The sequence below is a fragment of the Pseudophryne corroboree genome, chromosome 1 (genome assembly GCF_028390025.1).
Source record: "Pseudophryne corroboree isolate aPseCor3 chromosome 1, aPseCor3.hap2, whole genome shotgun sequence".
In the NCBI taxonomy this organism is placed as follows: Eukaryota; Metazoa; Chordata; class Amphibia; order Anura; family Myobatrachidae; genus Pseudophryne; species Pseudophryne corroboree.
The window spans coordinates 379,136,068-379,161,727 of NC_086444.1; the positions used below are offsets into that span (position 1 = coordinate 379,136,068).

General features: G+C 46.2%; 2 protein-coding genes across 9 annotated transcripts in view; one reads left to right on the top strand and one right to left on the bottom strand.

Moving 5' to 3' along the window:
* LOC134886538 (uncharacterized) overlaps window positions 1–25,660 on the top strand; it is a 417,311-nt gene that overhangs the window by 331,223 nt on the left and 60,428 nt on the right. The gene's annotated exons all lie outside the window — the stretch shown is intronic.
* Window positions 1–25,660, bottom strand: part of RTN4R (reticulon 4 receptor) — a 316,821-nt gene that overhangs the window by 108,710 nt on the left and 182,451 nt on the right. For all 4 annotated transcript variants that reach the window (XM_063913155.1, XM_063913154.1, XM_063913156.1 and 1 more), the window contains one exon: window positions 25,455–25,581. In XM_063913155.1, the coding sequence (XP_063769225.1) occupies window positions 25,455–25,461 (7 nt within the window). In that variant the 5' untranslated portion in view covers window positions 25,462–25,581. The remainder of the gene's footprint in view (window positions 1–25,454; window positions 25,582–25,660) is intronic.

Below are 25,660 nucleotides of genomic sequence, written 5' to 3' on the forward strand. Positions count from 1 at the left end.
TAGCCACCATTTATCAGTCCATCACTTAACCTGCAATTTTCTTCTTATCTTCACCTGAATTGGTGGGACCTTGAGTTGCTTAGTTTCTTTGTTTTTTATGTATTTATTTTATTCAGATGGGCAAGATGAAATGAAATACACAGTAAGATGATAAAAATGGGATAACCTAATGATATTATAAGTGTGCTTTAAAAAATAACAAGCAAAAGCTTAACTTCAATTGTTTTATTATTTTCTAAATCATTTAAAAACATGAAATAACATTCAAGTTGAATTGTGTTAACTACAAGCTAATACGACAGTGTATATTGTATATTTACAATATAGGGGGGAACCAATGCACAGGATACCAACGCTGGAATCCCGACAGCCGGTAAAATGCCGGAATCTCAACAGTCAGAATCCCAATCCAGCCCAGCCCAGCGCAGTGTGTCCCTTTGTGGGCTCGCTGCGCTCGCCATGATTCGGGCCCGATGGCAACCATAATCTATTCCCCCTCGGGTAGTGGCGTGGACCATCACACAAGTAGGGATTCCGGGCAGAAGTCGGGATTCTAACCGCTGGCATTTCAACGGGTGTTGGGATTCCGGCGTCGGTATTTCGACCGCCAGGATCCCGACAGTTGGAAAAATAACTGCGTCCCGATTGAGAGGCTGTTGAAATATATAGGTTCTAATTTAAACATATAAAAATGAAGAACTGAAAATACCTTATATACAAACAGGGTCGGACTGGCCCACAGGGGTACGGGGAAACCCACTACAACCTGGTTGGGGGGGCTCCTTCATCTAGGAATCAGGTTCCAGACTGTGCATTTGAATTATACACTATACATATCTTACATTATATTGCACAGGACTATGGTGTATTTTCTACAGTGCATTGCTGTTATTTATCTGGTGCATTATCATGAATGCACTAGCAGTATTTACTTTATATATTTGTAAAGTGCCCCAGACCATGCAATTGTTAATGGTTAGCCAAGCCTCTAAGCATGAGCCCCTGCCACTGCATTCCCCCGGTGGGCCCTTCATGCCCCAGACAGTCCGACACTGTGTACAAAAAAATATAAAACTTTCTCAACAAAGATAATACAGGGAACTTACATACCATCCAAAGTCAAATCAAGCATTACATAAGCATGTATATCTTTTAAAATTAGCAGAACTGAAAAAAAATATTTTTTATAGTGAAATTTTCAGTAAAATCACTGTATTCAATAAGAGAGCAACAGGTTAATGATCATACGGTCTGGATGCTGGCGGTCAACCCATACCGCTGGCATCACGAAGGTAAGTATTGGGGCGAGGGTTAGGGTTAGGGCCCGGGGGGAGGAAGGAGGGGGTAGCCGTAGATGCCACCCCCGAGTCTTAGCCCCATTCGCCACCCCTTGTGATTAGCTGTAGCTGCCACCCCCCACTATCTTTGCCCTAGCCGCCACCCCAGGCGGATTAGGGTTAGGGTAGGGGGCAGTGGAGGGATAAATTCATTACCTCGTCCCTTGTCGGCATTCAAAAAATTGGGATGCCGCAGTTGGTCATGTGATTTCCTATCACACCCATACATGCTGCTAGCACAAAATTATGAGTGAGACACAGTACATGGCAAAGTAACTATTTAAAACAGCATTGCATGCATTAACATATTTTTACAGCCAAAAAATATATAATGAAATATGCACCTGACATGCCTGGTTTTGTAAAATAATAAACACATCGTCATCAAACAGTAAAAAGACTGGAGAACCACTCAGCTCTTAACTGTCATTTTTCAAACTCAGCCTGTAACATGACAGGAGCTGATTGGCTGGTACGTTGGGGACTATGCATGCATCAGTGAAATGCCCTGTATGAGTGATAATAGGGCTTATCACTGCTTCCTCCAATTCAGAGAAGGGGTTACCATGGAGGGTATCTGGATGATAGAAAGTGTCTATGTCGATAGTCAATAGGTTGACACCATATGGTCGACATGCATTAGGTTGACAGGTACAAAAGGTCAACAGGTACAAAAGCTTGACAGATGAAACATCGACAGTGCTTAAGGTTGATAGATTCAAAAGGTCGACATGACAATGTCAACACACAAATGGTCGTATTCCAACATTTGCCTGGTTTACTATTCATGTGGACTACAGCTGTACTAGTGATGCTTGCACACGTAACGCCCCCTGTACCAGTGACGCTTGCACACGTAACACCCGCTGTAGTAGTGACGATTGCATACGTAATGCCCCCTGTAGCAGTGACACTTATACACATTATGCTGCACAGTCACACATACACCACATACACATATACATACACACACACACATACTGTACATACATTACACACATACAGTTCAATCGCACACACACACACATACATACATATACACAGATACTGTACACACACACACACACACACACACACACACACACACACACACACACACATACATATACACTCACACTCACTCTTTCCAGCCACTTACATAAAGGAGTCTGGCAACTCGTCCTTCTGTGTTGCAGGCAGCAGCCTGGCTCTGTGTAACTCTGCCACTTATTCCCGTGTAGCTTCGACCCCTTTTAGATCCGCCCAGCACACTGCACTGTGAGGTGAGTCTGTGACAGGGGAGGGGGAGAGGAGGCTTTGTGATGCCGGCGCCGCTGCCTGTCATAGAGTGTGACAGGCGCAGCAGCCGGCATCAGCAGGGTATCTCAGCAGCGGGGATGCAGAGCAGGCAGAGCGCCTCTCCTTCCTGGCGCTTACCTGCTTTGCATCCCTTTGCTGAGCGGTAACCGCCGAGCGAACGGGTCCCTACTGCGCATGCGCCGGCGCTGTAGTACGCCGGCGCATGCCAGACGGCCGAAGACCGTAGCAGGGCTGCGATTGCCTATGGCTGATTGACAGGCAGAGGTTGATCGCTGGGCGGGAGGGGGCGGAACGGCGGCATTTTTGCTGCCGTTTCGTGGGAGCGGTCCAGCCAACGCAGGCGTGGCTGGACCAAATGGGGGCAGGACGCAACGGCTGCGTGATGTCACATGCAGCCGCTGCGGGCCGGGGAGCGATGAGTAGCTCCAGGCCAGCACACTAAAGCTGCGCTGGCCGGGAGCTACTCTTGAAGTGCAAAGGCATCGCCGCTGTGTGAAGCCTTTGCACTTCTGCGGGGAGGACCGACACTGACATGCGGGGTGGACTAGCCCTGTGCTGGGCGTCCCCCCATATGTCAGTTTGAATGATCGTAGCTGAGCTAAATTTAGCACAGCTACGATCAACTCGGAATGACCCCCCCATAAGCCAAAACACTGGCCAGTCTCCAATAAAACGGCGATTGTAGATTTCACTGTGTGAAACTCATAGATCTCTGTGATATACATAGTGGGAACATAACAATTGGCAATTTTTATTTGTGTATAATTGGATGGTAGACTTCTTTATAATAGTTGTCCTTGAGTTTACAATCATTTATTTATAACACAATATATCATACAGGATATTAGTAATGTGAAGGCTGCACAGATGGGACTTGATAATGCAATAGATGGTGGCAACAATATTGTTAGTATATGAAATGAACTTGCTAAAACTGAGTTTTTGTAATGAAAGCAGAAATGTGCGCTGTTGGCAGCAGAATCTCTAACAGACTTTGTTCTTCATTTGCTTGCTTTCATACAATAAAAAAATATGATAATAAATATTAAACTGATTACTAGAACGCAAGATCCCAAAATATAAAGTTGTGTGGAAAATGTTACTAAACATGTAATTTATATTTTCAGATATTACAATAATTAATACTAAAAAAAAATACAAATCTGAATAAAGTAATGCAAAAGATAAATGTTAGCCGCCCAAAAGCTTATAATAACAGAGGTCATTCATAAAACATATAATAATCTTTATACAGAGGCGTAACACTGGGAGGCAACGGAGTCATCTGCCACCGGGCTCCTGCTCTGAAGGGGGCACCTCTCCTCCCATTCTGTGACACCATTAAATTAAGTTAATTGATAGTTTCCGCTATCTCTTCAGTGGCCAACTTCCTCACTGGTCACTGCAACTTACAAATCACACTTTTTATTACACTGTAGATACACGTTTTACAAGTGTCATACCCAGGATTAGAAACCACAACCTATTACATTGGAAGCAGACACCTTACTGATGAAGCTGGTTGCTCCTGTATAGGAAATAATAGAATTCTAACTATATGAAGTTACTTCTCAGACAATTACACATAACTTCATATAGTAAGAATTCTCATACTTCATGCACAGGAGCAAATAGCTCCACCAGTGAAGTGTAACAGGTCATGGGTTCTAATCCTGGGCATGACTGCTAAGAAATGTGTGATTTAAAATAAAAGACAATGAAATGTATATATACAGTATAGTGATGAGCGGGTTCGGATCCTCACGATCCGAACCCGCCCGAAATTCACTTTTTTTTTCACGGGTCCGAGCAACTCGGATCCTCCCGCCTTGCTCGGTTAACCCGAGCGCGCCCGAACGTCATTATCCCGCGGTCGGATTCTCGCGAGATTCGTATTCTATATAAGGAGCCGCGCGTCGCCGCCATTTTTCACTCGTGCATTGGAGATGATCGTGAGAGGACGTGGCTGGCGTCCTCTCAGTTTCTATGTTCAGTGGGCTGCAAATTGTGCTGCAAATATCTGTGCTCAGTGTGCTGCAAATATCTGTGCTCAGTGTGCTGCAAGTGCAAATATCTACGTTCTCTGCCTGAAAAACGCTCCCTATCTGACTGTGCTCAGTGTGCTGCAAATATCTGTGCTCAGTGTGCTAATTGCTTTATTGTGGGGACTGGGGACCAGCAGTATTATATAGTAGGAGGACAGTGCAGAGTTTTGCTGACCAGTGACCACCAGTATTATACGTTCTCTGCCTGAAAAACGCTCCATATCTGTGCTGCATTGTAGTATATACTGTAGTAGGAGGACAGTGCAGAATTTTGCTGACCACCAGTATAACTATATATATAGCAGTACGGTACAGTAGTCCACTGCTCTACCTACCTCTGTGTCGTCAAGTATACTATCCATCCATACCTGTGGTGCATTTCAGTTTTGCACAGTTTGCTGACCACCAGTATATACTATATAGCAGTACGGTACAGAAGGCCACTGCTCTACCTACCTCTGTGTCGTCAAGTATACTATCCATCCATACCTGTGGTGCATTTCAGTTTTGCACAGTTTGCTGACCACCAGTATATACTATATAGCAGTACGGTACAGAAGGCCACTGCTCTACCTACCTCTGTGTCGTCAAGTATACTATCCATCCATACCTGTGGTGCATTTCAGTTTTGCACAGTTTGCTGACCACCAGTATATAATATATAGCAGTACGGTACAGTAGGCCACTGCTCTACCTACCTCTGTGTCGTCAAGTATACTATCCATCCATACCTGTGGTGCATTTCAGTTGTGCGCAGTATAGGCCATTGATATTGATATATTACTGGCATATAATTCCACACATTAAAAAATGGAGAACAAAAAGGTGGAGGGTAAAATAGGGAAAGATCAAGATCCACTTCCACCTCGTGCTGAAGCTGCTGCCACTAGTCATGGCCGAGATGATGAAATGCCATCAACGTCGTCTGCCAAGGCCGATGCCCAATGTCATAGTAGAGAGCATGTAAAATCCAAAAAAATAAAGCTCAGTAAAATGACCCAAAAATCTAAATCAAAATCGTCTGAGGAGAAGCGTAAACTTGCCAATGTGCCATTTACGACACGGAGTGGCAAGGAACGGCTGAGGCCCTGGCCTATGTTCAAGGCTAGTGGTTCAGCTTCACCTGAGGATGGAAGCACTCATCCTCCTGCTAGAAAACTTAAAAGAGTTAAGATGGCAAAAGCACAGCAAAGAACTGTGCGTTCTTCTAAATCACAAATCCCCACGGAGAGTTCAATTGTGTCGGTTGCGATGCCTGACCTTCCCAACACTGGACGGGAAGAGGTTGCGCCTTCCACCATTTGCACGCCCCCTGCAAGTGCTGGAAGGAGCACCCGCAGTCCAGTTCCTGATAGTCAAATTGAAGATGTCACTGTTGAAGTACACCAGAATGAGGATATGGGTGTTGCTGGCGCTGGGGAGGAAATTGACAAGGAGGATTCTGATGGTAAGGTGGTTTGTTTAAGTCAGGCACCCGGGGAGACACCTGTTGTCCGTGGGACGAATATGGCTATTGACATGCCTGGTCAAAATACAAAAAAAATCACCTCTTCGGTGTGGAATTATTTCAACAGAAAAGCGGACAACTGGTGTCAAGCCGTGTGTTGCCTTTGTCAAGCTGTAATAAGTAGGGGTAAGGACGTTAACCACCTAGGAACATCCTCCCATATACGTCACCTGGACCGCATTCATCAGAAGTCAGTGACAAGTTCAAAAACTTTGGATGACAGCGGAAGCAGTCCACTGACCACTAAATCCCTTCCTCTTGTAACCAAGCTCCTGCAAACCACACCACCAACTCCCTCAGTGTCAATTTCCACCTTACACAGGAAAGCCAATAGTCCTGCAGGCCATGTCACTGGCAAGTATGACGAGTCCTCTCCTGCCTGGGATTCCTCCGATGCATCCTTGAGTGTAACACCTACTGCTGCTGGCGCTGCTGTTGTTGCGGCTGGGAGTCGATCGTCATCCCAGAGGGGAAGTCGGAAGACCACTTGTACTACTTCCAGTAAGCAATTGACTGTCCAACAGTCCTTTTTTGCGAGGAAGATGAAATATCACAGCAGTCATCCTGCTGCAAAGCGGATAACTCAGGTCTTGGCAGCCTGGGTGGTGAGAAACGTGTTTCCGGTATCCACCGTTAATTCACAGGGAACTAGAGACTTGATTGAGGTACTGTGTCCCCGGTACCAAATACCATCTAGGTTCCAATTCTCTAGGCAGGCGATATCGAAAATGTACACAGACGTCAGAAAAAGAGTCACCAGTGTCCTAAAAAATGCAGTTGTACCCAATGTCCACTTAACCACAGACATGTGGACAAGTGGAGCAGGGCAGACTCAGGACTATATGACTGTGACAGCCCACTGGGTAGATGTATTGCCTACCACAGCAAGAACAGCAGCGGCGGCACCAGTAGCAGCATCTCGCAAACGCCAATTCGTTCCTAGGTAGGCTACGCTTTGTATCACCGCTTTCCATAAGAGGCACACAGCTGACAACCTCTTATGGAAACTGAGGAACATCATCGCAGAATGGCTTACCCCAATTGGACTCTCCTGGGGATTTGTGACATCGGACAATGCCAGCAATATTGTGCGTGCATTACATCTGGGCAAATTCCAGCACGTCCCATGTTTTGCACATACATTGAATTTGGTGGTGCAGAATTATTTAAAAAACAACAGGGGCGTGCAAGAGATGCTGTCGGTGGCCCGAAGAATTGCGGGCCACTTTCGGCATTCAGCCACCGCGTGCCGAAGACTGGAGCACCAGCAAACACTCCTGAACCTGCCCTGCCATCATCTGAAGCAAGAGGTGGTAACGAGGTGGAATTCAACCCTCTATATGCTTCAGAGGATGGAGGAGCAGCAAAAGGCCATTCAAGCCTATACATCTGCCTACGATATAGGCAAAGGAGGGGGAATGCAACTGACTCAAGCGCAGTGGAGAAAGATTTCAACGTTGTGCAAGGTTCTACAACCCTTTGAACTTGCCACACGTGAAGTCAATTCAGACACTGCCAGCCTGAGTCAGGTCATTCCTCTCATCGGGCTTTTGCAGAAGAATCTGGAGACATTGAAGGAGGAGCTAAAACAGAGCGATTCCGCTAGGCATGTGGGACTTGTGGATGGAGCTCTTAATTCGCTTAACCAGGATTCACGGGTGGTCAATCTGTTGAAATCAGAGCACTACATTTTGGGCACCGTGCTCGATCCTAGATTTAAAACCTACGTTGTATCTCTTTTTCCAGCAGACACAAGTCTGCAGAGGTTCAAAGACCTGCTGGTGAGAAAATTGTCAAGTCAAGCGGAACGTGACCCGTCAACATCTCCTCCTTCACATTCTCCCGCAACTGGGGCTGCGAGGAAAAGGCTAAGAATTCCGAGCCCACCCGCTGGCGGTGATGCAGGGCAGTCTGGAGCGAGTGCTGACATCTGGTCCGGACTGAAGGACCTGCCAACGATTACTGACATGTCGTCTACTGTCACTACATATGATTCTGTCACCATTGAAAGAATGGTGGAGGATTATATGAGTGACCGCATCCAAGTAGGCACGTCAGACAGTCCGTACGTATACTGGCAGGAAAAAGAGGCAATTTGGAGGCCCTTGCACAAACTGGCTTTATTTTACCTAAGTTGCCCCCCCTCCAGTGTGTACTCCGAAAGAGTGTTTAGTACAGCCGCTCACCTTGTCAGCAATCGGCGTACGAGGTTACTTCCAGAAAATGTGGAGAAGATGATGTTCATCAAAATGAATTATAATCAATTCCTCCGTGGAGACATTCACCAGCAATTGCCTCCAGAAAGTACACAGGGACCTGAGATGGTGGATTCCAGTGGGGACGAATTAATAATCTGTGAGGAGAGGGATGTACACAGTGAAAGGGGTGAGGAATCGAACGATGAGGAGGAGGTGGACATCTTGCCTCTCTAGAGCCAGTTTGTGCAAGGAGAGATTGATTGCTTCTTTTTTGGTGGGGGCCCAAACCAACCAGTCATTTCAGTCACAGTCGTGTGGCAGACCCTGTCGCTGAAATGATGGGTTTGTTAAAGTGTGCATGTCCTGTTTATACAACATAAGGGTGGGTGGGCCCAAGGACAATTCCATCTTGCACCTCTTTTTTCTTTCCTTTTTCTTTGCATCATGTGCTGTTTGGGGAGTATTTTTTTGAAGTGCCATCCTGCCTGACACTGCAGTGCCACTCCTAGATGGGCGAGGTGTTTGTGTCGGCCACTTGTGTCGCTTAGCTTAGCCATCCAGCGACCTTGGTGCACCTCTTTTTTTCTTTGCATCATTGCTGTTTGGGGACTATTTTTTAAATCTGCCATCCTGTCTGACACTGCACAAGTGGCCGACACAAACACCTGGCCCATCTAGGAGTGGCACTGCAGTGTCAGGCAGGATGGCACTTCAAAAAAATAGTCCCCAAACAGCACATGATGCAAAGAAAAAAAAGAGGCGCACCAAGGTCGCTGTGTGACTAAGCTAAGCGACACAAGTGGCCGACACAAACACCTGGCCCATCTAGGAGTGGCACTGCAGTGTCAGACAGGATGGCACTTAAAAATATAGTCCCCAAACAGCACATGATGCAAAGAAAAATGAAAGAAAAAAGAGGTGCAAGATGGAATTGTCCTTGGGCCCTCCCACCCACCCTTATGTTGTATAAACAGGACATGCACACTTTAACGAACCCATCCTTTCAGTGACAGGGTCTGCCACACGACTGTGACTGAAATGACTGGTTGGTTTGGGCCCCCACCAAAAAAGAAGCAATCAATCTCTCCTTGCACAAACTGGCTCTACAGAGGCAAGATGTCCACCTCATCATCATCCTCCGATTCCTCACCCCTTTCACTGTGTACATCCCCCTCCTCACAGATTATTAATTCGTCCCCACTGGAATCCACCATCTCAGATCCCTGTGTACTTTCTGGAGGCAATTGCTGCTGGTGAATGTCTCCACAGAGGAACTGATTATAATTCATTTTGATGAACATCATCTTCTCCACATTTTCTGTCAGTAACCTCGTATGCCGATTGCTGACAAGGTGAGCGGCTGCACTAAACACTCTTTCGGAGTACACACTGGAGGGAGGGCAACTTAGGTAGAATAAAGCCAGTTTGTGCAAGGGCCTCCAAATTGCTTCTTTTTCCTGCCAGTATACGTACGGACTGTCTGACGTGCCTACTTGGATGCGGTCACTCATATAATCCTCCACCATTCTTTCAATGGTGAGAGAATCATATGGAGTGAAAGTAGACGACATGTCAGTAATCGTTGGCAGGTCCTTCAGTCCGGACCAGATGTCAGCACTCGCTCCAGACTGCTCTGCATCACCGCCAGCGGGTGGGCTCGGAATTCTTAGCCTTTTCCTCGCACCCCCAGTTGCGGGAGAACGTGAAGGAGGAGCTGTTGACGGGTCACGTTCCGCTTGACTTGACAATTTTCTCACCAGCAGGTCTTTGAACCTCTGCAGACTTGTGTCTGCTGGAAAGAGAGATACAATATAGGTTTTAAATCTAGGATCGAGCACGGTGGCCAAAATGTAGTGCTCTGATTTCAACAGATTGACCACCCGTGAATCCTGGTTTAGCAAATTAAGGGCTCCGTCCACAAGTCCCACATGCCTAGCGGAATCGCTCTGTTTTAGCTCCTCCTTCAATGTCTCCAGCTTCTTCTGCAAAAGACTGATGAGGGGAATGACCTGACTCAGGCTGGCAGTGTCTGAACTGACTTCACGTGTGGCAAGTTCAAAGGGTTGCAGAACCTTGCACAACGTTGAAATCATTCTCCACTGCGCTTGAGTCAGGTACATTCCCCCTCCTTTGCCTATATTGTGGGCAGATGTATAGGCTTGAATGGCCTTTTGCTGCTCCTCTATCCTCTGAAGCATATAGAGGGTTGAATTCAGGCCCGGCGCTACCCGCTCAGCGAAGGGATGCAGTGCAGGGAGGCGCTGGGATGGATAGGTGCTTCCCCTACTCTGCATCCCTTCCCTGCTGCACCGTCCTGTCCCCCCTGCTGCTGCTGCTGCTGCCACTGCTGTGTCTGTCACTGTATGACAGGCACTGGCAGCGGGCACCTGCAGCATGATACGCCACCTCCCTCCCCTCCCCTCATCTGTGTGACAGCGCCGAGTACGGGACAGAAGGGGGCGGAGCTACGTGGGACTGTAGGGTGTGTGGCTAAACGGGTCATAAGGGGGCGGAGCTACACGGACCTGGCTGCTGTACAGAGGGAGACTGGATTAGGTAAGTGGAGGGTGAGAGAGAAGTGTGTGTGTGTGTATATGTGTGAATTGTGTGTGTGTGTGTGTGTGTGTGTGTGTGAGGTATGTCTGTGCGCGCGCTCTTTGGACGCCACTACTGGGGGGGCATTATGTATAAGGACGCTATTACCACAGGGGGGCATTACGTATAAGGACGCTATTACTACAGGGGGGCATTACGTGTAACAACGCTACTACTGGGGGGGCCATTACGTGTAAGGACGCTACTACTACTGGGGCTGGGGGCATTACATATAAGGACGATACTACTACTGGGGTGCACTACGTATAAGAACGCTACTACTACTACTGGGGGGGCATTATGTACAAGGACGCTACTATTACCGGGAGGGCATTACGTATAAGGACGCTACTACTACTGGGGGGGCATTATGTATAAGGATGCTACTACTACTGGGGGGGCATTATGTATAAGGATGCTACTACTACTGGGGTGCATTACAAATAAGGACGCTACTACTACGGGTGGGGCATTACGTATAAGGACGCTACTACTACGGGTGGGGCATTACGTATAAGATTAATAAGATTGTGCTACATTGTGGCGTAATTTTAAATGGGGGTACTACTGTGTGGCCATGCCCCTTACTTGTGAGACCACACCCCTTTTCCCGGCGCGCGCCAAAGGAATATGGGAGGGCGCAAATTTATAGTTTGCAGGGGGGCGCCGAACACCCTAGCACCGGCCCTGGTTGAATTCCACCTCGTTACCACCTCTTGCTTCAGATGATGGCAGGGCAGGTTCAGGAGTGTTTGCTGGTGCTCCAGTCTTCGGCACGCAGTGGCTGAATGCCGAAAGTGGCCCGCAATTCTTCGGGCCACCGACAGCATCTCTTGCACGCTCCTGTCATTTTTTAAATAATTCTGCACCTCCAAATTCAATGTATGTGCAAAACATGGGACGTGCTGGAATTTGCCCAGATGTAATGCACGCACAATATTGCTGGCGTTGTCCGATGTCACAAATCCCCAGGAGAGTCCAATTGGGGTAAGCCATTCTGCGATGATGTTCCTCAGTTTCCGTAAGAGGTTGTCAGCTGTGTGCCTCTTATGGAAAGCGGTGATACAAAGCGTAGCCTGCCTAGGAACGAGTTGGCGTTTGCGAGATGCTGCTACTGGTGCCGCCACTGCTGTTCTTGCTGCGGGAGGCAATACATCTACCCAGTGGGCTGTCACAGTCATATAATCCTGAGTCTGCCCTGCTCCACTTGTCCACATGTCCGTGGTTAAGTGGACATTGGGTACAACTGCATTTTTTAGGACACTGGTGACTCTTTTTCTGACGTCTGTGTACATTTTCGGTATCGCCTGCCTAGAGAAATGGAACCTAGATGGTATTTGGTACCGGGGACACAGTACCTCAATCAAGTCTCTAGTTGCCTGTGAATTAACGGTGGATACCGGACACACGTTTCTCACCACCCAGGCTGACAAGACCTGAGTTATCCGCTTTGCAGCAGGATGACTGCTGTGATATTTCATCTTCCTCGCAAAGGACTGTTGGACAGTCAATTGCTTACTGGAAGTAGTACAAGTGGTCTTCCGACTTCCCCACTGGGATGATGATCGACTCCCAGCAGCAACAACAGCAGCACCAGCAGCAGTAGGCGTTACACTCAAGGATGCATCGGAGGAATCCCAGGCAGGAGAGGACTCGTCATACTTGCCAGTGACATGGCCTGCAGGGAGTTGGTGGTGTGGTTTGCAGGAGCTTGGTTACAAGAGGAAGGGATTTAGTGGTCAGTGGATTGCTTCCGCTGGCATCCAAAGTTTTTGAACTTGTCACTGACTGCTGATGAATGCGGTCCAGGTGACGTATAAGGGAGGATGTCCCTAGGTGGTTAACGTCCTTACCCCTACTTATTACAGCTTGACAAAGGCAACACACGGCTTGACACCTGTTGTCCGCATTTGTGTTGAAATAATTCCACACCGAAGAGGTGATTTTTTTTGTATTTTGACCAGGCATGTCAATGGTCATATTCGTCCTACGGACCACAGGTGTCTCCCCGGGTGCCTGACTTAAACAAACCACCTCAACATCAGAATCCTCCATGTCAATTTCCTCCCCAGCGCCAGCAACACCCATATCCTCATCCTGGTGTACTTCAACAGTGACATCTTCAATTTGACTATCAAGAACTGGACTGCGGGTGCTCCTTCCAGCACTTGCAGGGGGCATGCAAATGGTGGAAGGCGCAAGCTCATCCCGTCCAGTGTTGGGAAGGTCAGGCATCGCAACCGACACAATTGGACTCTCCTTGGGGATTTGTGATTTAGAAGAACGCACAGTTCTTTGCTGTGCTTTTGCAAGCTTAAGTCTTTTAATTTTTCTATCGAGAGGATGAGTGCTTCCATCCTCATGTGAAGCTGAACCACTAGCCATGAACATAGGCCAGGGCCTCAGCCGTTCCTTGCCACTCCGTGTCGTAAATGGCACATTGGCAAGTTTACGCTTCTCATCAGACGCTTTCAATTTTGATTTTTGGGTCATTTTACTGAACTTTTGTTTTTTGGATTTTACATGCTCTCTACTATGACATTGGGCATCGGCCTTGGCAGACGACGTTGATGGCATTTCATCATCTCGGCCATGACTAGTGGCAGCAGCTTCAGCACGAGGTGGAGGTGGATCTTGATCTTTCCCTATTTTAACCTCCACATTTTTGTTCTCCATTTTTTTTAATGTGTGGAATTATATGCCAGTATCAATAGCAATGGCCTACTACTATATATATTGCGCACAACTGAAATGCACCACAGGTATGGATGGATAGTATACTTGACGACACAGAGGTAGGTAGAGCAGTGGCCTTCCGTACCGTACTGCTATATATACTGGTGGTCACTGTCAGCAAACTGCAAAACTAAAATGCACCACAGGTATAGAATCTAGATGGATAGTATACTTGACGACATAGAGGTAGGTAGAGCAGTGGCCTTCCGTACCGTACTGCTATATATACTGGTGGTCACTGTCAGCAAACTGCAAAACTAAAATGCACCACAGGTATAGAATCTAGATGGATAGTATACTTGACGACACAGAGGTAGGTAGAGCAGTGTCCTTCCGTACCGTACTGCTATATATACTGGTGGTCACTGTCAGCAAACTGCAAAACTAAAATGCACCACAGGTATAGAATCTAGATGGATAGTATACTTGACGACACAGAGGTAGGTAGAGCAGTGGCCTTCCGTACCGTACTGCTATATATACTGGTGGTCACTGTCAGCAAACTGCAAAACTAAAATGCACCACAGGTATAGAATCTAGATGGATAGTATACTTGACGACACAGAGGTAGGTAGAGCAGTGGCCTTCCGTACCGTACTGCTATATATACTGGTGGTCACTGGTCAGCAAACTGCAAAACTAAAATGCACCACAGGTATAGAATCTAGATGGATAGTAAACTTGACGACACAGAGGTAGGTAGAGCAGTGGCCTTCCGTACCGTACTGCTATATATACTGGTGGTCACTGTCAGCAAACTGCAATACTAAAATGCACCACAGGTATAGAATCTAGATGGATAGTATACTTGACGACATAGAGGTAGGTAGAGCAGTGGCCTTCCGTACCGTACTGCTATATATACTGGTGGTCACTGTCAGCAAACTGCAAAACTAAAATGCACCACAGGTATAGAATCTAGATGGATAGTATACTTGACGACACAGAGGTAGGTAGAGCAGTGGCCTTCCGTACCGTACTGCTATATATACTGGTGGTCACTGTCAGCAAACTGCAAAACTAAAATGCACCACAGGTATAGAATCTAGATGGATAGTATACTTGACGACACAGAGGTAGGTAGAGCAGTGTCCTTCCGTACCGTACTGCTATATATACTGGTGGTCACTGTCAGCAAACTGCAAAACTAAAATGCACCACAGGTATAGAATCTAGATGGATAGTATACTTGACGACACAGAGGTAGGTAGAGCAGTGGCCTTCCGTACCGTACTATATATACTGGTGGTCACTGTCAGCAAACTGCAAAACTAAAATGCACCACAGGTATAGAATCTAGATGGATAGTATACTTGACGACACAGAGGTAGGTAGAGCAGTGGCCTTCCGTACCGTACTGCTATATATACTGGTGGTCACTGGTCAGCAAACTGCAAAACTAAAATGCACCACAGGTATAGAATCTAGATGGATAGTAAACTTGACGACACAGAGGTAGGTAGAGCAGTGGCCTTCCGTACCGTACTGCTATATATACTGGTGGTCACTGTCAGCAAACTGCAATACTAAAATGCACCACAGGTATAGAATCTAGATGGATAGTATACTTGACGACATAGAGGTAGGTAGAGCAGTGGCCTTCCGTACCGTACTGCTATATATACTGGTGGTCACTGTCAGCAAACTGCAAAACTAAAATGCACCACAGGTATAGAATCTAGATGGATAGTATACTTGACGACACAGAGGTAGGTAGAGCAGTGGCCTTCCGTACCGTACTGCTATATATACTGGTGGTCACTGTCAGCAAACTGCAAAACTAAAATGCACCACAGGTATAGAATCTAGATGGATAGTATACTTGACGACACAGAGGTAGGTAGAGCAGTGGCCTTCCGTACCGTACTGCTATATATACTGGTGGTCACTGTCAGCAAACTGCAAAACTAAAATGCACCACAGGTATAGAATCTAGATGGATAGTATACTTGACGACACAGAGGTAGGTAGAGCAGTGGCCTTCCGTACCGTACTGCTATATATACTGGTGGTCACTGGTCAGCAAACTGCAAAACTAAAATGCACCACAGGTATAGAATCTAGATGGATAGTATACTTGACGACACAGAGGTAGGTAGAGCAGTGGCCTTCCGTACCGTACTGCTATATATACTGGTGGTCACTGTCAGCAAACTGCAAAACTAAAATGCACCACAGGTATAGAATCTAGATGGATAGTATACTTGACGACACAGAGGTAGGTAGAGCAGTGGCCTTCCGTACCGTACCGCTATATATACTGGTGGTCACTGTCAGCAAACTGCAAAACTAAAATGCACCACAGGTATTGAATCTAGATGGATAGTATACTTGACGACACAGAGGTAGGTAGAGCAGTGGCCTTCCGTACCGTACTGCTATATATACTGGTGGTCACTGGTCAGCAAAACTCTGCACTGTACTCCTATATAATATACTGGTGGTCCCCAGTACCCACAATAAAGCAGTGTGAGCACAGATATATGCAGCACACTGAGCACAGATATGGAGCGTTTTTCAGGCAGACAACGTATACTGGTGGTCACTGGTCAGCAAAACTCTGCACTTTACTCCTCCTATATAATACTGCTGGTCCCCAGTCTCCACAATAAAGCAGTGTGAGCACAGATATATGCAGCACACTGAGCACAGATATGGAGCGTTTTTCAGGCAGAGAACAGATAAAACTGGTGGTCACTGATCAGCAAAACTCTGCACTGTACTCCTCCTATATAATACAGCTGCTCCCCAGTCCCCACAATTAAGCAATAAGCACAAACGGAGAGGACGCCAGCCACGTCCTCTCCCTAACATTTTCAACGCACGAGTGAAAATGGCGGCGAAGCGCGGCTCCTTATATAGAATCCGACAGCGGGATGATGACGTTCGGGCGCGCTCGGATTAACCGAGCCATACGGGAGAATCCGAGTATGCCTCGGACCCGTGTAAAATGGGTGAAGTTCGGGGGGGTTCGGTTTCCGAGGAACCGAACCCGCTCATCACTAGTAATTTCCCATTATATCTTTTCTCCATTGTGCTCTATAGTTTAGGTTGCCCTCGAACTGTGTTGGACTAATAGGATTAAAACCATAAAGTCTTTACATATATGTACATATACACTTTAGTATCTAAGTGTCATGATTAATAGCAATAGCGTGCTATGAAATATTATTTGGGATGTATGGCTAACATCAGCAGACTAATAACTGAATCTTTTATAGATAGTATGAACTTATAGAGTATTATATGGTAAAAAGGTTGTGTTTAATGTAATTTGGCTTAAAAGGAAAGAAAATAAATTAAAGTTGGCTTGAGTTGTGGGTGGGATCGGGTTTGTTTGGGTTTTGAACTCGGGACCCTGTGGCTAGATGGCCAGTTGCATTCCCTTTGAACCACCAGAGCCTCTTATGAATTGAATGGATAAATGTTATGACTAATAGTAATAATGATGTGTTATGAAATAATGTTTGTGAGGTATGGTTATTACCAGCTGAGTAATAATGAATCTTTTATGGATACTATGTACCTATAGAGTGATACATACTAAAGAGGTTGTGTTTAACATTATTTGGTTTAAATGTAAAATAAATAGAACAAAATAAAAGTTAACTTGAGTTGTGGGGATTGTTTTGTCTGGGCTTTAAACTCAGGTCTCTGTGGATGAATGGCCAGCTACATTTCCTCTGAGCCACCAGAGATTCCCTTGAATTCAGTGTATGTTTTTGTTATGTTAAACCTGTAATTGAAATGTTCATTATATCTCCTGGTCAGTCTCTTATATATTTATATATATATTTATTTATTTAGATATGATTTTAGATATTTTTAAATATATGTCGCTAATTTTATGCGGTTTAATGATTATACCACCAAGATTGTTTGAATTGTTATACTTTTGATTTTTTTTATAATGGTGATTTCATACTCCATATATATGTATAGAATTGATACAAACAACAGATGTGATAAATTAATGTCATTAGTGTTTTGATTGGTCCACTCTATTTTAAAAACCACACCAATGCTGCTGCAGAGAATATCCTCTGACGAAACCGCCTGCCAGTTTAGCGGAGAAACGCGTAAGGAAGGCACCTACATTTTGCTGCCCATTATTATTATCCACCTTCTCTGCTTGCCGGTGAGCCTCCAAACAGGGTAAAGGCTATTGCGGGACCGAGCTAAGGAGGTCCGCACCCTGTCCATCCGAAGCCGCTACAGCCATGAGTAATCCGTGACATCTATTGCGGCAAGACAGAACAGGGGTGGAGTATATCGCTGTGGCCACAATCCAACACAGCGTACTCCCCCTGTCAGTAAAAATTCTACAAGCGACTCAAAACATTAATTGTTATCTTTAATCCGGCCAAAGAGACATTTAACACGGCAACATACAATTTGGGGTCGTAGCATACCGCTGTGGACAGTTCAACACACAGCGTTCTCCCCCTGTCAGCATTATAAATCTCACCAAGTGGCTGCAATTAAAGACTGCAACTTTGTATCCCGGCCTATAAGAGATGGTTGTCCAAGAGTAACAATTGTTACCAAATACACAAGAGACACTATATGGACATTTTTCACAAATGAACTTTAAGGGCAATTTACTAAAGAGCTATTGTATGTGGATCTTTTTATATTGATCATAGTAATTTTATACATAAATTTATATATATGTTTTTATGTTGTATACTTGGAGTATAAATAAATTAAATACATTTAAATCCATTAAGGTTTCCGGCGCTCCCTTGATAGTGTATACTATCTTTTGCATATACATACCATATGTAGCTATCCGGTACTCAGGGTGAACAGTAGCAGCGTGCTCAGGTACCTTTCCCAATAGTAATATAGATACACATAGAAAGTGGACGCACTCCAAGTCAGTCATTACAATAAAACAGACACCAGCATACCATTATAGTATACCTACAGTGCTCCCTCACCCGCCAGCAGGTCTCGATGGAGATGCTTTGGCGCAGCGGTGTGCTGATATAATTAGTGTTCACTCTAGGATTTTTTTAGGGCAGGGTGCTGATCACGGGGAGGGCACATTTTTACATTCGGGAGGGCACATTTTTAAGTTAGATGGGCAAACTTAGGTACATAGTATAATGCTTGGTGCTCCCATTCCTATAGGCAAAAACTCGGAGAGTGCGCGCCGAAGGCGTGCAGCAAAAATTTAGGGGCATTTTTTCATGGGGAAGGGGCGTGGCCACATAATAGTGGCAATTCACATTACACCACACAGTAGTGCACTTAATACACATTGCACCAAGTAGAACCTCCTATACACACTGCGACAGGTAGAGCACGTTATACATATTGCGCCAGATAGAGCACTGAGGCACACTGCACCAGGTAGAGAGCACTAAGGCACACTGCACCAGGTAGAGAGCACTGAGGCACACTGCACCAGGTAGAGAGCACTGAGGTACACTGCACCAGGTAGAGAGCACTGAGGCACACTGCACCAGGTAGAGAGCACTGAGACACACTGCACCAGGTAGAGAGCACTGAGGCACATTGCACCAGACAGAGAGCACTGAGGCACATTGCACCAGGTAGAGAGCACTGAGGCACATTGCACCAGGTAGAGAGCACTGAGATTGAAGTTTACAGCTGCAAAATACTTACAAGGTTAATTTAGCCCAGGGGGACTCTCGTGTGCTTACCGGGTCCGGCGGCGCACGGCTGGGTCCGGCGGCGTGGCGGGGTCTGGCAGGCAGCAAATGGCGGGGCGGCGCAGAAAAACTGGCAGGGCGGTATTCACCTGTCTAAAAAAGGGGCAGGGCGCAGCGCCCTGTGAAAGACACCTAGCGTGAACACTAGATATATATATAAAAAAAACACACAAACGCCTCATTCACTTAAACACACACACACGTCTCTTTCACTTAAACACACACGGCGCTTTCACACACACACATGCCTCCTTCACTTAAAAACACACACGCCGCTTTCACACACACACACACACACACATGCCTCCTTCACTTAAAAACACACACACGCCCCTTACACACACACACACACACACACACACACACACACACACACACACACACACACACCGCTTTCACTTAAACACACACACGTCGCTTTCACTTAAACACCCACACATGCCTTACACACACACACACACACACACACACACACACACACACACACACACATGCCTTTCACTTACACACACACATGCCTTTCACTTACATGCACACACATTCAGAACGGACACCCCTCCATATATTTGTAAGGTAGCGTGTACCCAGACCAGGGGTGTGCTCTGTACATAGGCCCTCATTCCGAGTTGTTCGCTCGTTATTTTTCTTCGCATCGCAGCGATTTTCCGCAAACTGCGCATGCGCAATGTTCGCACCGCGCCTGCGCCAAGTAAATTTGCTAAGAAGTTTGGTATTTTACTCACGGCTTAACGAAGACATTTTTTCGTTCTGGTGATCAGAGTGTGATTGACAGGAAGTGGGTGTTTCTGGGCGGAAACTGGACGTTTTATGGGAGTGTGTGAAAAAACGCTGCCGTTTCTGGGAAAAACGCAGGAGTGGCTGGAGAAACGGGGGAGTGTCTGGACGAACGCTGGGTGTGTTTGTGATGTCAAACCAGGAATGAAACTGACTGAACTGATCGCAGTGGCAGAGTAAGTGTCGAGCTACTCAGAAACTGCAAATAAATTTCTGATCGCTATTCTATTCACTATTTTGCGAATCTTTAGTTCGCTAATCTGCAAAGCTAAGATTCACTCCCAGTAGGCGGCGGCTTAGTGTGTGCAAAGCTGCTAAAAGCAGCTAGCGAGCGAACAACTCGGAATGAGGGCCATAGTCCTGTAGAAATGCTCAAATGCCTCCTTTAATCCTCTCCTCTCACACACATACCTCTCACATACACACAAACACACCTCTCACACACATGCCTCTCACTTACACACACACATGCCTCTCACTTACATACACATGCCTCTCTCACACACACACACACACACACACACACACACACACACACGCCTCTCACTTACATACACATGCCTCTCACACACACACACGCACACACACACGCCTCTCACTTACATACACATGCCTCTCACTCACTTACACACACACACACACACACACACACACACACACACACACACACACGCCTCTCACTTACACACACATGCCTCTCACACACACACATGCCTCTCACTTACACACACACATGCCTCTCACACACATGCCTCTCACTTACATACACATGCCTCTCACTTACACACACACACACTCACACACACATGCCTCTTACTTACACACACACACACACACACACATGCCTCTCACACACACATGCCTCTCACACACACATGCCTCACACACACACACACACACACACACACACACACATGCCTCTCACACACACACATGCCTCTCACTTACATACACATGCCTCTCACTTACACACACATGCCTCTCTCACACACACACATGCCTCTCACACACATGCCACTCACTTACACACACACACATCACTCACTTACACACACACACACACACACACACACACACACACACACACTTAAAAACAAGCACACACAAAACACAGTGCATCCCCCCCCCACGTCCCCCTATCCCCCACCCCCCATACAGTGCATACCTTTGGCTATCATCAGGCTGACCAAGGAGCAGGGAGCTCTGAGCTTCCCTCGGCTGGCTTGCTTAACTGGAAGAGCCCGGGAGGAGCTGCGCTCTGGGGCTCCCCCTAGCTGCAGCCAGTGCCAGCTCTCTGTAAATACAGGAGGCAGCTTCCGTGTCACTGACACAGCTCCTCCGTCTGCAATAGCAGCGAGCGGTCCTCAGGCAGCGGGAGACAGTGGAGGAGATATGCCCCCTTGTGGTTAGGAGCCCGGCGGCAGCAGACTCCACTGCCTCCACAGTTCCGCCACTGTCAGCAGAATCGACACCTGCTTGACAATTTACAGGACTGATGTCTGCTAGGTTCATGTTGGCTAAAAGAAAAACATTAGTAATTACTTCTGTAATTTTACTGCTTACAGTATGTTTTACAACTGTTTTTATATTAGAATATTTGCTGGTGAGCCTATTTCTACACTTTTTGGGCTGGTCAAAATGGCCAAAAAAGTGTTTTCTTTTATCAAGTTTCCAAGAAAATGAACTAAATGCAAATGAGTGCATTTTTTTTTAACCGATACCAAGTATTACTTTGTAGAAATGTGGACATTAGAACCTCCCATCCCTGGATTTCCTGATACTTTCTGTAGCATAGTGTGATATTGTCTGATGGTCACCTGAAAATAGCCCAAACAACAAAAGATGGTACACAGTATGAAAGAGGGGACTATGCCCTTTTTTCCAGCTGACTTCGGGATTCCCTACTGCGTCATAAACATGACCAGACTGCTGGCTGAGAATCAAGGGATATTGGAGATGCATACCTTCACGAATAGGCAGGGCACACTTTTGGAGCCATCTAGGGGAGCTACCCATCTGTAAGAACACTGGTTATGGTAAAATGACACTTTTTGATGACAGCTGAGGAGGGGAAAGAATATCAGAGATGGCTTAAGTTCTGACAAATTTATTCGGTAGAAACGTATAAGGTGGTTATGCAAAACAAAACCTCAGTCTTGGTACTTCTGTATTTGTAAAGCAACATCCTGCTAAAAGTCTTAAGGAGAGGCTGCAGTGAGATACAATACTGCTGTATAAAGACTGGTGTCCCTAGTAAGAAGAAGGCATGCAATCAGTATGTCTCGGAGGGGGCTTTCAGCTAAGGTAAATTACCAGTGATTTGGGAAGGCTTGATTCATTTTTTGTCCAGGTTCTAAAATCAAAAGGTGCCTACAGATAATTAAGGCTATTCATTTAAATAAAGATAGCGGGAGGAACAGGGCCAGATTAGCAATGGGGCGGATGGAGCTCCAGCTCCAGGCCTCCACATAAAAATAGGCCCATCATCATGGCAGCATGATGATGGCCAGCCATCAGCTGGATACATAGTTGCCCATAAATCATAACTATTAAGATTAGATTTCTATTTTTCTCCCAAAATTATGCAATTGTTATATATTTTTACATAATTAGGGAGACATTGGGGCTGATACTGTAGGGGATATACATGCCCATTTGGCTCTGGACACACCCACACACAGCACTTGTCACACCTCCCCGATTCTCACAATAGGCCCTTGAATATTTTCAGCCCCCAAGCCCAAGTGGCCTTTAATCCGGCCCTGGGGAGGAAGCATGGATTCGGTGTCCTTTTCATCACAGCTAAATACCTACAGAATAAACTAGTACTGCCTATCTCCACCTACACACACACACACACACACACACACACACACGCACACACACACACACGCACGCACACGCACGCACACACACACACACACACACACACACACACACACTTACTCTCCCTCCACTTACCTAATTTTTCTAAAAAGTCTGGCTGGCCGGATCTGAAGCAGCTTATCCTCTTCCTCTGACATACAGCAGCCCTGGTCCTGTCTAGATCCTCCCCTTCAGTCCCATGTAGTTCCACCCCTTTATTCCCATGTTGCCCCCCTCTGCCACTTTCTCAGGGGGGTGGGGCTGGGAGGACACTTCAAGCTGCTGACACTGCTGCCTGTCATACAGTGTGACCAGCACATCAGCTGGCAGCAGCAGGGGACATCAGCAAGGTTACAGAGTTGGGAGAGTCTGGTGCCTGCCTGCTTTGCATTCCCTTGCTGAGCAGGTAGCATCAGCCCTGTAATCAATGCTGGCCCTGACCAATTTGATTACCGAGGCAAAATTGTGGCTGGTACATCACCCCCACAATGTGAGACTTTTTGCACTCCCGAGAAGGGGGCATGGCCTCACCGAATGGGCATGGTCTTTTGACAGTGGATGACTGTGGAAGCAGAGGGTGTTAGTGTCTCCAGCAATCAAATCACTACCCTTTGTGTCTCCAGCCATAAAATATCCCCACTTCTGTGTCTCCAGCAATCTAGCCTCCCCCCACTTTGTGTCTCCAGCCATCAAATCTCCCCCACTTCTGTGTCTGCAGCCATCTAGCCTCCCCCCACTTTGTGTCTTCAGCCATCAAATCTTTCCCCCTTGTGTGTATCTATCCATCAAGTCTCTCACCACCTTGTGTCTCCAGCCATCAAGTTTCTCCCCTTGTGTGTCTCCAGCAGTGATGGACTGGGGCCAAAAATCAGCCCTGGCATGCGCGTGTGCCGTGAAAGGGGGCGCGCAGACACTATCCATGGGGATGTGCCACGAGTCAGAGGCCTGATCTCCAGTAATCAAATATCTCCCCTTTGTATTGTAGGTCTCCAGCAATCAAGTCTATCCCCATTTTGTGTCTGCAGTCATCAAATCTCTCCCCCTGTGTGAGTCCAGACTTCAAGTCTTCCCCCATCTTGTATCTCCAGCCATCAAGTCTCTCCCCCTTGTGTGCCTCAAGCCATCAAGTCTGTCCCCCACCTTGTGTCTCTGGCCATCAAGTCTCCAGCTGTGATGTCTCATACCCTTGTTTTTCACAGCAATCAAATTTATCTTCCTTGTGTATCTCCAGCAATCGAATCTCTACCCCTTTGTGCAGGGTCGGACTGGCTATCTGGCACTTCTAGCAAAGGCCTGTTGGGCCGGTCCAGCCACACAGAGAGCCGGGATGGCCATGCACAGCGCAGCCTTCCAGCTCACTATTTGCCTGTAACCCCCAGCTTCTTTCATTTGAGGCGCTTTCTTCTGTGAATGACACAGATGTGACCTTAGGTCATGCCAGCAACACAATAATGGAAGCTGCAGAAGCTGTATGATCGGCGATGGGCTGTACAGGCTTTCAGTGCTGCAAAGCCTGTACATCTCATTGGAGGACAGCCACTATCAGTCAGGACTTCTGAAATCTTGAGCTCAATGGCCAGTCTGCTCAAATGCTCATATGCTTTTTCAGATGCCCCTAAGCATTTGCCTATACTGCCTATACCTAGGGCCATCTCTGTATATAACACTATGCATCTACTTTTATTTTTTGGAATCCTTGTTTACTTCCTCTTTCTTGCCTGTGAGCATTTCATAGAACTTATAGTGGGTCTCTGTCAGGATTGCCAGTCATAGGGTGTCATGTTTCAAAGAGGAAACTATGGTAAATAGAGGGAGAGATTAAGACAATTTTTTTTGTGATAAATGATACATCTCCCACATCGACTGACTGACCAGTACTGCCTCGACACAAAGAAGTAAGACTCCAGTGCTCCAACTTTCCCTTCTCTTCTACATTAAAGAAAATCCCTCTACAAATAATCTACCTAAAAATGGTTTAGAAAGGAGAGAACACAACAGACTGACTCTGGCATGGAGCTGCATCAGTAGAAGGTTCTATAGAGTGGCACAATGCTTATGAGGTTACTGATAGGCAGTGTATGAAAGCTAAAGAAAGAACATATCATATACATGAAAAGGGGGAGTGGAAACATAATATGCGGAACATTATAAACTCCTGTAAAAACAAACAAACCTGAATTGGTTATTACATTGTGGTGAGCAGCCATTCCTCCAGAATAGTCTCATACACTATTGAGACTAATTAAATGCGAGAGAATTTCCCCCCCGCCCCATTTAAGTTTACTAATTTCTTCATTTATTTTCCTTTAACATTTGTATATTAACATACATCTATTTTGAGCAATAATAATGACTGTATCCCAACACATGCACATATGTATATAGTTCTTTATTACCTTGCATGTTTATAACTTGAAATCTTTCATTTTCTTTGAATTCTCTTGTGAACCAAAGAAGAGCTGTTCCTCATTCCCACAAGTCCAAACAATGAAAAGGAACGTGTACATCAACCACTGGATGTGCCTACAAAGGAGGAAATGTTGTTACTAACCAATAAACCTTCAAACAGCAGCAATACCTTTTTTATACATGATATGCCTGA